Source organism: Sphaerodactylus townsendi, linkage group LG01 (assembly GCF_021028975.2).
Source record: "Sphaerodactylus townsendi isolate TG3544 linkage group LG01, MPM_Stown_v2.3, whole genome shotgun sequence".
Taxonomy (NCBI): domain Eukaryota; kingdom Metazoa; phylum Chordata; class Lepidosauria; order Squamata; family Sphaerodactylidae; genus Sphaerodactylus; species Sphaerodactylus townsendi.
In genome coordinates this window covers 22,876,453-22,889,835 of record NC_059425.1, presented here as the reverse complement: position 1 = coordinate 22,889,835, position 13,383 = coordinate 22,876,453, and the positions used below count along the sequence as shown (strand labels likewise).

At 44.7% G+C, this 13,383-nt stretch overlaps 1 protein-coding gene across 1 annotated transcript in view; it reads right to left on the bottom strand.

The window, feature by feature from the left end:
* Positions 1 to 9,794: 9,794 nt before the first annotated feature.
* The window catches only part of F11R (F11 receptor), a 69,216-nt gene continuing 65,627 nt past the window's right edge, over positions 9,795 to 13,383 (bottom strand). The window contains 3 exon segments of the mRNA XM_048504352.1: positions 9,795 to 10,542; positions 12,009 to 12,057; positions 12,364 to 12,373. Of these exon segments, the coding sequence (XP_048360309.1) occupies positions 10,507 to 10,542; positions 12,009 to 12,057; positions 12,364 to 12,373 (95 nt within the window). The 3' untranslated portion in view covers positions 9,795 to 10,506.

Below are 13,383 nucleotides of genomic sequence, written 5' to 3'. Positions count from 1 at the left end.
CCTAGAAGCTTTTAATTTTTTTTAATTTTCCTTCCTGGAATCAAGCGTTGAAAGCATTAAGCCACATGCACTGCGTCATTACAAAGCTGCCCAATGCGATTTCCCTGCTTTTGGTGTTGGCTTTTGATTGGCCATCACGTTAAGTCGCGAAATTTGCGCTGAACTTTCCCTGGTTGTTAGGTATGTGGCTTCATGATGACCACTGGGGACAGAAACTGTAGGGGATTCATTGTGGTGTGTGTGTTTTTTGAAGTAAACCTAAGCCTAAATAACAGGGGGACATTGTTACATCAGAATCATGCTGCTTTCCTTTAAACAGAAAAAAAAACCTTGTCCTGGTCACCAAATCCAGCCCTAATTCCTTCATAGATGATTTTTTTCTTTTAGAAAAAAAATTAGTTATCCCTAGGGTGGGACGCTAGAACTAGCAACAGCTTTTCACACATTGCCTTCGCAAGCAGACAGAAGGCTACATTACCTAGTTAAGCCACAGCAACTCTAATGGCAGATATGGATAAATACTAGGCTTTCAGTGAGTGCTCCCTTGTATTGCTATGTAAATGACCCTATGTTTACATACAAGTCCAGTACACGATCGATCTCTGTTCTGAGAAATAAAAAAAAAGAATGCTGTAGCTTGCACACAGCTCACTGCTTCCATATTGAGCCAAGGCTCCGTAATGTCACTAACGCGGCGGAAACTCAAACCGGAGTCACCCGGACTTTCCACTGCCCGCACTCTGCTTGAGGGTTTTCCAAAAGGTGCTTTTTTCGTCCAGGATCTTCATGAATGACCGCAGCTGAGGGTTCAGGAGAGCAGCTAAAATCAGGTGGCTGTGTTATGCGTCAGCTGGTGTAGTGGGGAAGTGCAGCGGGACCGAGGTTATGTGCATAGTAGCCCATAGCAAAATGGTGAGTGGGGAAATGACCAAAGTAACGATGGGCTTTTTCAAGGGCATGCTTTAATGTATTTCCATTTGCTCTACTGACAGGCAGATTTCAAAAGCAGCTTATGCCCATGTACTAGTAATGAGATTGAGACTGAAGGGGTTAACAGTTGTAATTAGATTTTGGTCCAGTCTCTGATTATCCATGTGATAGCACATTGCCTGAATTTGAAATAATTTTTAAATGAATCATAATCTCCCAGGGAACCTCTAATAAGAACATAAGAAAGAGCCTGCTGGAACATACCAGAGTCCATCTGGTCCAGCACTCTGCTACTCGCAGTGGCCCACCAGATGCCTTTGGGAGCTCACATGCAGGATGTGAAAGCAATGGCCTTCTGCTGCTGCTGATCCTGAGCACCTAATCTGCTAAGGCATTTGCAATCTCAGATCAAAGAGGATCAAGCTTGGTAGCCAAAGGTCAACTTCTCCTCCATAAATCTATCCAAGCCCCTTTTGAAGCTATCCATGTTAGTGGCCATCACCACCTCCTGTGGCAGCATTTTCCAAACACCAATCACGCATTGTGTGAAGAAATGTTTCCTTTTATTAGTCCTAATTCTTCCCCCCAGCATTTTCAATGAATGCCCCCTGGTTTTAGTATTGTGAGAAAGAGAGAGAAAAATTTCTCTCTGTCAACATTTTCTACCCCATGCATAATTTTATAGACTTCAATCATATCCCCCCTCAGATGTCTCCTCTCCAAACCAAAGTGTCCCAAACGCTGCAACCTCTCCTCATAAGGAAGATGCTCCAATGACCTCTCAAGGAACCCTAGGGTTCCATGGAACCCTGGTTGAGAAATGCTGTTCTAGGTCATAATAGCCAAGGTTTTTAAAAGCAAAGAAACCACATGATCTGGGGTTCTTTTATAGTTAATAGGGTAGACACCTACATCCTTGATCCATCTTGATCCTCCTTGATCTCAGATTGCAAATGCCTTAGCAGACCAGGTGCTCAGGAGCAGCAGCAGCAGAAGGCCATTGCTTTCCCATCCTGCATGTGAGCTCCCAAAGGCACCAGGTGGGCCACTGCGAGTAGCAGAGTGCTGGACTAGATGGACTCTGGTCTGATCCAGCTGACTTGTTCTTATGTTCTTATCCTAAACACACTGAAGCAACCATTTCTTTATATTTCCTCCTGTACATGCTCCTAAATTCCACTAGATGGCAAGAACGACTTTTGAATGTCCAAAAAGACATATCATTGCTTGGAAAAGATACAACCTATTCAGGCTTTATGGCCAGAGGTACCATAATGAAACCTGCCTTCTATGCGTACATCTGCTTGATATAGGTGGGAGCCATGTTGTCTGGGAAAAATATTAAGCTGGGGTATAGTTCTTGTAAAATCTTTATTAACACTGGAGTCCAGAGACCCTCATATGGAACCTATTAGACCATCTGGGCAACCAGAACTACTAACGCACAATGCACTTTTAGGGTACCCAAGGTGCCTTATTAACCATCTTTCCCCTCTATGGTTTTTCCGGATTAGGCATGTCTCACTCCTCCCCACATCCATCCACGGTTAACACTGAACAGTCTGGAGGCACGGTCAGCTTGCCAGCTTCAGACCACCACCAGAGCATGCAAAGGCCATGTAGGTGGGTTTCAACGCAGCAAGCAGTTCTGCGGCTGATCATCAGAAGGCTGTGCTTGCCAAAAGGGGGACTGGTTAAATCAACTCCGTCTGATGGATTTGCTGGAAAGGTGCAGTTCTCCCCTCTTCATTAACACCTAACAGTGTGAAAGTTTTGAAAATCACAAAAAGTAATTGGCAAAGTTGGGCTTTAAAAAAAAACACCCTCTTCTCTTCTGGACAAAAAGGGAACCATGCATATTGGAAAGATCATAGTAGCTCATGATCAGTAGGTTCCCAGTGCAGGCAAGAATAATGAATGTTGGGGTGATCAAAAAGTGCACGCAAGTCTACACCAGGAGAGGAGAACCCTCAGCTATAGGAGGCTTGGTTATGATGGGCTTCAAAAGGTAATAGTCACCTACACCAGGAGTGATACTCTCACATCCATTCTTTTTGCTTTACATTCGTCAGCCATAATTGGAATAAACATTCAATGGATTCCATGGATGTGAGAATATCACCTTGAATGTTTATCCCAATTATGGCTGACGAATGTAAAGCATGATCTGAAGAAGATTGAATCAAAAACGGCTAAAATAGTGCAATCCGTTCATTTTGTTAATCGAATTTGGCTCAGACCGATCCGCGTGTCGACCAGACGTTCTGCAAGTCAGCTTGACGGAATACAGGGAATGCAGCATATTGAAGCCTGTCGATAGTCTTTAAGAATGAGACTTTGTCCCATTGTAAATTGTGAACACGGACTGACACTGTAAGAGGACTGTTTGAAGATGGCAACCAAAAGCTGCAATTGTAATTTATGTGCTATATCGTATAGAATTGTATAGGAGTGTTTTGCACAAGTTTGTTTTTGCACTTATCTCACTGTACGCACTTTAATGTTGATTGATTCCTTACAATAATAATAAGCGGTTGATGCAGCGCGTTTTGTTTTTGGAGTGTATATTGTCCATGTCCCAGGTTGGGGAACCAATCATTAAGTATTTGGGGTGGAACTTGCTATGCAAAGGTGTGGTTGAGTGCATTGTATTGCAGGTGGGGTTATCAGTCCATTTTTTAAGTACTGGGAGCCACGCTTTGCTAATCTTTAACGTCTCTTCTTTCTTATTGAAGTTGTCTTGGTGTTTGTGAATTTCAATGGCCTCCCGGCCGTGAAAGCCTTCGACAGTACAAGTTTTCTGAGTTGTTTTCAGGCAAAGTCACATATGAAGGACCCACAAAACTGATTAAGGAAATTCAGCAAAAAGACATTACAGTGCCACGTCTGTAACTCACCTCCCCCCTATAATTGGATGCAGTTGTTCACTGTATAAAAGGCTACAAAATTATCTAAAGGCAAAAAACAGTAGAGCCTTATCCAACTGTATTCTGGCTAAGGCTGTCTGTCAATATTCTATAATAAAATAAATAAATAACAAGGCCTGAGGACAGACTAAAACCACAACAAAGACAGATGCATCATGTAACATGTCTCAAGATGCTCTGCTAAACGACTTGCAAGCAATATTTGAAGAAAACCTATTGTCAGCCCATATCCCTTTGTTAAGAGAAGTTTTCATCACAAATACATAAAATACCGGGACCTTCTCAAGTGGTTTGGGGAAAATCCCATCAAAGATGTACTGATAATTCTGGATGGAAGAAGGGTCTCTAACCTAGTAAGATTTAAGAACACAGAAAGGACAGGATTCTGTCTTCTATGTGGCTGACATTATAGGCCCCCAAGAAACCTGTCCAGGGTGATCAATCTGAAAACACCCTGAAAAGGTGTTTTGAACCCAGGCCGCAAGTTAGAATGGATCGTTCATTGGCAAGGAACCGAAAGAGTCACAGCAATCAACTGAATTATCTTCCTCCAGTGATTTAGATCTAAATGTTGGAAGGCCACAAACCCTCCCTAATTTAAGTGGACAAGATTCTATGGCTGCCATGTGGCATTGTATGGTAGCATCAGGCGAAAACATTGACTTCTATGTTGTTCATTTCCTTTCAGGGCAACTGATTGCCTGCTGTGATGGACCACTGGTCTGACCCAGTAGGGCTCTAGTTATGTTCTTATGCAAGGATCCCATAACATTTCCATGCCAGTTTCAACTATACACAAGATAATTAAACAGTGACCATTTGCACTGCCAATAGCAACACTAAGCAATAACACAGTCTTCCCAAGACATAACCCAATTTAACACCTGTAGCATAACAGGAATGCATTACATACAAGTCCTCAATTCAGCGGTCCCCATTGAGATCTTCCTTTGAAGCTTTTATGGAAGAAGAGCTGCATTCAAATTCAGCAGTACCTGAGAGACCAACAAGATTTTCCAGGTATAAGCTTATGTGAATCAAAGCTCCCTTCGCCAGATACGAACACAAAGGGAGATGATTCTCAAAAGCTTATACCCTGAAAATCGTGTTGACCTCTAAGGTGAGGGTAAACTGAAATCCAGCTCCTTTTCTGCAAACCGACATGGCTACCTTCTCAAGACTATCTTTGTAGGAGAGATGTCCCCGATAAGCTGCAGTTCTAAACTACACCACCAGAGAACCTTTTCTATGCCCATACATACAAAGAGATATTTTCTTTATTTATATATTTCTACAAGCAGGGGCAGCCCTGGTTAATACTTAGATGGGATTCCACTAAGGAATGCCAGTCATTATGCAGAGATGGCAGACTGGCTAGCAATCTCTGAATATCTTTTGCCTTGAAAACCATACTGAGTTGTATGTCAGCTGCCACTTGATGGCACTTTACATACACACCACACTGTAAAGTAGACAAGGGTGAAAGAGAGTGTCTGACCCAAGATCACCCAATGAACTTCCATGCCAAAGGGGAGATTCAAACCTGGGCCTGAGTACACGCTGCTCTTCAAAGGTGGCTTATATAAAATCCAAGAAAAGCTTCCCGTATTATTGAAAGGCACAAAATGTACATCCAATACACTACGCAGAAAGACGTAGATCCTAATTTTTAATCTGTAAGGCACTACGTGCATCAGCGATGCTAACAAACAAGGGAATTCCCTGCCCCCTCCCCAAATTTACAATCTGAAGTTCAGCAAATCTACCATTAAGATCGCATGCAGGGCTGCAAAGGCTTTAATTGCTATATCAAATAAAGCTTTCCTTGATTTATGGGTGGTGGCGGCTAATGTAAATTGCTACAGGTAAATTTTAATTGGCGTCAAGGGCACACCTTCATGCGGTGTCAACCAAAATCCAGTTGCCTTTCAAAGCAATTACGTAATTAACTTTCAAAACATTAGTCAAGATGTTTGCTCAATACAAGCTCAGTAGCATGACTTGCTTGAAATCGCGTGAGTGCTTGGTCTTCTTTCAGACTTAACTTGTCTGAGACCCATCCAGTCACGCGTAATCCAGCAGCCATGTATAGGAATGAATCAACCATGGCTTCCAGTTTGTTGCCGATCTAGAAAAGGCCCGGCCCTCTAACAGCGGCTGCAAAGCAAGCGACAGAACCCAATTGCAATGCCAATATTTTTTAAAGATAGCTGCTTTGTGGGCCTGACCCAGGTCCAGTTCTTTGAGAGTGTCCTTTCCATACTCTTATGATCTGACAGAGGAAAGTACCGTCAAGGCACAGTCAAATTATGGCACCCCCAGTAACCCTGGGGTTCTTCAAGTCAACAAATGGGCAGAGGTGGTTTGCCATTACCTTTCTTTGTATAGCAGCACCTGGTCTTTCCGGGCCATCCAAGTCAGGGAACTCTCATAAGCTATACATAGTTCAATTGAATCCACAGATTCTCAGCATCCCTAGCTTTGTTTTTTAAAAAGGTCCCTGGCAGCAAGGCTAGATAGACCAACGGCTGATTCTGCACAAACCAATTTGATATATATTTAGGAAATGCCATCCTATGACTGATGTGTGAACAGAGCTACAGCCAGTCCAAGAGACAACATGCTGGCCTACACAGACCAGTAGAAGGCATCTTCAAATACTTCAACTGCGCTGGAGTGTCCATTTCCTCTTCCTGGGGGGCAGGGAAAATCTGGAAGATACTTGGAATGAACTTGGGAAGTCCAGAGAAGGCTGTGGCCAGGAGAAAGCAGTTGGCCATTTTCACATTTTGGATCCTTGCCCAGATATACAGTTCCTCCCCTGAAGACTCGGGAAACTTCGTATCAAACCTTGTCCCCAAGATGCGGAAGTTGTCAAGCACTCCGGACAACAAAGGCAAAGCGGAGGAAAGGTGGCTATAAGCTATATCTGGGGGGGGACCTCCATGTTCAGAGGCAGTAAACCTGAGGACCAGTGCTATGAGGCAATGTCAACAGGCCTCTATGCTCTGTTGGCCCTCCAGAGGAACTGGTTGGCAGCTGCGTGAGGGAGGACGTTGAACTAGATGGACCATTGGTCTGATCCAGCAGGGCTGTTCTTATGTTCTTACCATGGCTGGGGGAAGGTGGTGGTCCGCTTGACAGTTCCACTGTTTTCATTGTCCTGTCTTTTACCTTATCCTTCCTCCAAAAACCCTGAGAAATAGGTAACATTGACATTTCTTTTTTACTCTGTGGGCCCCATCCAGGACTAACCACCACAATACACTGGCAGTTTGGAGTAAAAGTAAGCTGAAACAAACAGTTTCCATTGGGGTGGACTGTCCATTGAACTTACAGGGAAATTTCCCAGTGGGCCACTGCCCTAGAGGGCTGCTGGTGGCCAGGAGCCAGCAGAGCCAAGTTCCAGCAATTCTGCTCAAGTCTCAGGCCCTGCTTGACCCAGACCAGTGGTGGGATCCAAAAATTTTAGTAACAGGTTCCATGATGGTGGGATTCAAACAGTGGCGTAGTGACAATGGGACTGGGCGGGGCACGACAGGGGCGTGGCTGGGCATTCTGGGGGCAAGGCATTCCTGGGCGGGGCTGTGGCAAGGACGCAGCCGGTCAGCTTGAGAGCGTCCCATGGAAATGAATGCCACTTGCATGGCTGCATGAGCTGCCCATACGCACGCTGGTGCACCTCCTGCTAGACTGCTTCAAGTTCTGCGCACCACTGCTGAGAGGAGGGGCGTAACTAAGGCAAAAATCACGTGGCAAAATCACCAATTAGTAACCCCCTCTCGGCACACACAAATAATTAGTAACCTACTCTCAGGAACCTGTGAGAACCTGCTGGATCCCACCTCTGACCCAGACCCCTCAGCAGTGTCAGGCCCGGCTCCTGCCTCACCTGGCATCGGCTTGCTGGCGCCAAGGTCACACCTACACTTGCTGTTATCTGTGTATGTTAATAGGTCTTTCTGTCTTAATCGCTGCACTTTGCAATATTGTGAAGTAAGCCTCCCTCATTCCTCCTCCCCCCCACCCCCGGGCCCAGGATGAGTCTAGTGCTTGTCTTTGAAACTTGGGACACATAACAATGCTGACCTCACCTCTTTCTTTCACTGTTCATAATATTGTGGGAAAAGGTGGGATGGGGGAGCCTGAGAAAGCGGGAAAAGTTGGAGATGCATGTAGCTGCAAAAGCCAGGTTCCTCAGCTCTGGCTTTCTGCAGCAAAGGGGCCTGACACCGTTCAATAAAACTCTTGAACCTTCTAGAGTCTCAATTATTGACTGGCTTAACAGAGCCTTACATTCAGCCATGCCAGTTGGAGTCTGCTCACCGTCTTCTCTTGCAAAGTGTCCATTTTGGGGGATGATGAACAGGGTGAAGGACTAAGTTTGTGAGACTGCTGTGTTGGGTTGTAGCACACTGACTTACTTGAGGGCTGTTTTCATTCCCAGCCCCTTCCTGCATTCCATCAACTAACAGTCAAAAAACCCTTAAGAACTTCACTCCTTGTGACACCCAGCCACGCTACAACGGCATTCTGGGTGTGGGTGTGTGTGGCTAACCTTAGTTGGCCTCCAGACCCCCTTGGGCCCTTGTATGCTGCTGGAATTGCTGGCAGAGGTATGCCAGGCATATCTATTCTCCCCATAGGGGAGTTGGATGGAATGGCACTGCAGGAGTGTGTATAATGGCACGTAGAATGTCTGCCTGTGGAGTGGGTAGAATGGCGCTTAAGTGGCGCCGTCCTCGTCTGCCTGAGCTCTGGATTGTGCTGTTAGTTACCTGGCTGTCATGATGCAAGTAAACATCCCTCCGCAAATGTGGGGCCACAAAGCAACCTTCTCTCATTCCAGCCTTCTCCCTCTCTTTATTTAACCATTCTGCCCCACTGACAGAAGTCAATAACTTCCTTGAATATCTTCCATCTCTCAAAGATGATTGCTCTGGTAAGGGGGCTGCCTGAAGGTACCGTTGTGTCTTGCCAGCAGGTGGGAAGGTTTTCCCTGTCAGACATGGGTCTCTCTTTCCTCCCCATCCCTCCGCACACACGTTCACACGCATACACTCTTTGTGGTCTCACATCTTTTTGTTTTGTGATTGTGTATTTTCCTTGTGAATTTAACAAGAGTTTTACATTCTCTGGTGTTGCAGGTCTGTTCTTTGTTCAAATTTGCACTGTAAACTATTTGCTTTACATATGGAGATAAAATTATCTTAAACACTGGGGGAAAAAAAAGAACTTCACTCTCAGAACAGTGCATAAGAGTGATGTTTGGGCGTCTTTTTTAAAGATGGTGGGTATTTCCCTGTTGGGTTCCCTTCCTCCACGTCTGTTTACTGATTTACATGTATATGGTGAAGTGGTTAAGAGCAGGTGGATTCTATTCTGGAGAACTGGGTTTCATTCCCCACTCCTCCACCTGAGTGGCAGAGGCTTATCTGGTGAACCAGATGTGTTTCCGCACTCCTACATTCCTGTATTTATTTATTGGCATTTATTTATTCCCTGCATTTCAATGAGGACCCAAAGAGGCTTACATCATTTTTCTCCATTTTATTTTTTTTACCCTGCGAGATAGTCTAGGCTGAGGGTGTGTGACTGGCCCAAGGTCCCCCAGGTTAAGACCAGGTGCACTCTAATCTGAAGAACCGGGTTATATTCCCCGTTCTGACACTTGAGCTGTGGAGGCTTATCTGGTAAACCAGATTAGCTTGTGCACTCCAACACATGCCAGCTGGGTGACCTCGGGCTAGTCACAACTCTTCAGAACTCTCTCAGCCCCACCTGCCTCACAAGGTGTCTCGGTTATGGGGAGAGGAAGGGAAAGGGGCTTGCAAGCCACCTTGAGTCTCCTTACAGGACAGAAAGGTGGGGTATAAATCCAAACTCTTCTTCTTCTTCTAAACTGCCTTGCTTGTAGAAAAGACAACAGGACTCGAATGAAAAACAAAACAAAACCAACTTTATTTCCAATTCGTCAGCAGATAAAATTACACATGAATGTCAAACAATATTTATAAAAGGCAAACCGGTAGCAATTTCAAGCTGTAAAAGGACCTCATAAATTTTTTTTGCTTCTTGGCTCTGAAACTTTACACCATGATCAGAGTTCAGCATGCCACTATTTCACTGAACTCTGCACTGGAGAGGGAGGAATTTTCTGACAGCCAAAATAATGTTGAGCGGACCTTTCTCATATGACTGCAGGTTGTCCTTTGCAGAATGAGCCTGTACAATTGTGAGCCTTTCATCTTCTACCAACACAGCAGTTCCACAGGCTGCTTTCCAGTAAGAAGAGACGTCTCAAACCACAATCCTCTTCTAACCCATTCAGGACCACGAACTGCCATTAACTGCCCCTCCCTGCCAAATGAGTACTTGGCAGGGCTATTATTTAGCAGCTTTGGCGGTCTGGACATTCTGGGCCCCAAACAAGATTATGAACTGCATTAAAAAATAATAACCTCTCTAAGGCAGTCCTTTAAATTAAGGGGGAAAGGGGGGGGGGGAGAGAAATTGTGACAGTACTCTTACATGTTTTTAAAAAAAGGTTAAAAATCACACTTAATTACAAGGATTCTTAAAAGAACATTTACAAGTGGTTATGGAGGTTGGACTTAATACGCGCCTCAAGACAGCACCGGGGCAAAGATCAGACCAGGAAAGATGACGTCTGTTTAAATTCTCCCTGGAAAATGATAGAGAGTGTAAGGAAGTTGGAGAGAGATAGCATGGCACTGTGTGAATTCTGAATACCTCCATGTTCTCTGAGGAGGCACATGTACCATCAGGCTACCATTGATAGCTGCCTTTGGACCCTGGACTAAAAGCCACGGCTAATACATTTTTAATACTGAGCATTTCAATATTGTAAGTGCTGTACAGACATTTAATTTCTACAAAACCCCCAGAAGGTAGGCCAGTCGTATATTGCAGATGAGAAGATAGGGCAGAGAAAGGGTCTTGCTGAAGCCTGTTTCGCAAGCTTTGGTAATATTAGATCCTTTTGCATCACATGATAAGTTGCATCGCAAAAAAGATACTAATGATCCATGCTCTTTTGAAGGAAGTCTAGCTAATCAGAAACAACCCAGAACCCACAACCAAAGATATGCTTTTGGCTCTATTTAGATTTTATTTCTATTCTGCTCCCTCCCCTGCCGCAGTGCAACGGCTAACAGCACATAGCCCAGGGACTTTGGTGATGGGCGGGTAATAAGTATTCCGTAAATAAATATATAATTACAATCCAACGAATATATAATAAATATAGAAAACTAAGATCAGATTAATAGGTAAAATATTAAGATTGATAGATGTGTGTCTATATACCCTATATATACCCTGTTTCCCCGAATATAAGACATCCCCGGAAAATAAGACGTAATAGAGGTTTTGCTAAAGTGTGAAATATAAGGCATCCCCCAAAAGTAAGACGTAGCAAAGTTTTTGTTTGGAAGCATGTCCGACGAACAGAACACAGAAAAATAAGACATCCCTTGAAAATAAGACATAGCGCATCTTTGGGAGCAAAAATTAATGTAAGACACTGTCTTATTTTCGGGGAAACATGGGTATGTCTGTGTGTATATGTGTATACACATATACACACACACACACACCATGTTTCCCCGAAAATAAGACAGGGTCTTATATTAATTTTTGCTCCAAAGGATGCGTTAGGGCTTATTTTCAGGGGATATCTTATATTTTGCGCTCCCCACGTGACCAGATCAGCTGCGCCTGGGAATCTGTAACTAGGGTTTATTTTTGGAATAGGGCTTATATTTCAAGCATCCTCCAAAAATCCAGAAAAATCATGCTAGGGCTTATTTTTGGGGAAACAGGGTATATATAGACAAGATTTGAACTTAACCTCTAAGATAAGCCATTTTTTGAGAGATGGTTGGAAACACCCTCAAGGAGCAGCTCCCACCAATCCCCTCCCGCCTGCCAAGATGAGGCCCCCGACAGAAATGGCGGCCGAGGTACATCCTCATCCATTCTGTCTGCCATTTGCAACAGGCCCCTTGCCTCAGCCTGCCTTCCCCATATTCCATCACCACCATGACCCACATCAAAACCCGGGAAAGGACACCACCCTGTGGAAGAGCAGCACAAAAAGCTGTGGTATCCCTGCCTTTCTTTACTTACATCGCTCCGGGTGGAGGGCTGACTGTAAATGACCTTCTTGCTGCCACTGCTAAACAGATGGAAACAGAGGGAAAATTAAAAAAGCAGAAGAAGTGGGTGGCAAGAGGCCAAAGCGGAGCTAGCATACCGACTGCCGGAGCCCCCGGGGAAGACGGCAGGGCAAAAGTCATTCTTCTTCCTCTCGCCCATTTCAGCCACGTTTCCTACAGGTCGTGCATTCCCCCTTCCCCAATATTGCAGAATCGCTGGAGTACATGCATGGACTGGGTAGGTAAACACCCCCAAACAATTGTGGGGTGGACAGAAGAATGGCAATACATGTAGCAACCAAACATCGGGAGAAGCGCCTACTCACTCTCTTCCTTCTGAAAGCAGAAAAGAAAAAAAAGAATGGCTATTATTATTATTATTATTATTATTATTATTATTATTATTATTATTATTATTATTATTATTATTATTATTATTATTATATTTATAAACCGCCCTCCCCCGGAGGGCTCAGCCCAGTGTGGAGAACCTTGCCCAAGGTGTTCTACCATCTTGTTTTGTTTTCGCCACACCAGGAAGAAGGCTAGGCTGAGAATCCATGACTGTGGCCCAAGGACATTGTGTGGGATCCCAGTGGGTATTTGAACCTGCCGTCCCTCGTGGAGGAACACTGTGTGGTGTTTGCTGGACTTTGACCAGGGGGTTTTGGGTTCAAATCTTCCCACTCCCACCCCAAACAATCAAGCTCACTAGGTAGAAAAACTGAGGTCAGTATTTCATGCTAGCCCACTTCACAGGAATGTCGCAAGAATAAATGGTGACTCAGAAGCTTCAACCCAGAGGCGTAACTGCAATGGGAACATTTGGGGCGACTCGCCTTGGGTGCCGCCACTGCAGTTGCGTGTCAGGGGTGTGGCCAAGGGCATTTCGGGGGGGGCATGTAGGGGGGGAGGGGCGCGTGGGCAGTTCATGCCCCGGGCGCAGTTCCCCCTCCCTTCGTCACTGCTTCAACCACAAAGAAGGTACATCTCCTAACATGAGCTGAAAGGAGTACTGCCCTTCAATCGGAGAACATTATGCCAGCTACATCTGTCTGCTTCCCAGCCCAATTCAAGGTGCCAGTTCCATCTATACATACTTAAAGATCATTTGCTTTCATACAAGCCCACATGTCCTTTGAGATCAAGTTACAGGGCTTGAAATACACCCTGCTGTCCTGGTCTTATTTCAGTTCAAGATAGTGGAAGCTAGGAACAGGGCCTTTGTGGTGATGGCTCCTAACCCACTGGAATGACCTGTTTGAGCCAGTTGGGAAATCCATACCCTTAAAAGATTCGGAAGGGTGTAAAACTTCTCTCTTTCAATGGTTATTTTGGGCAATTTT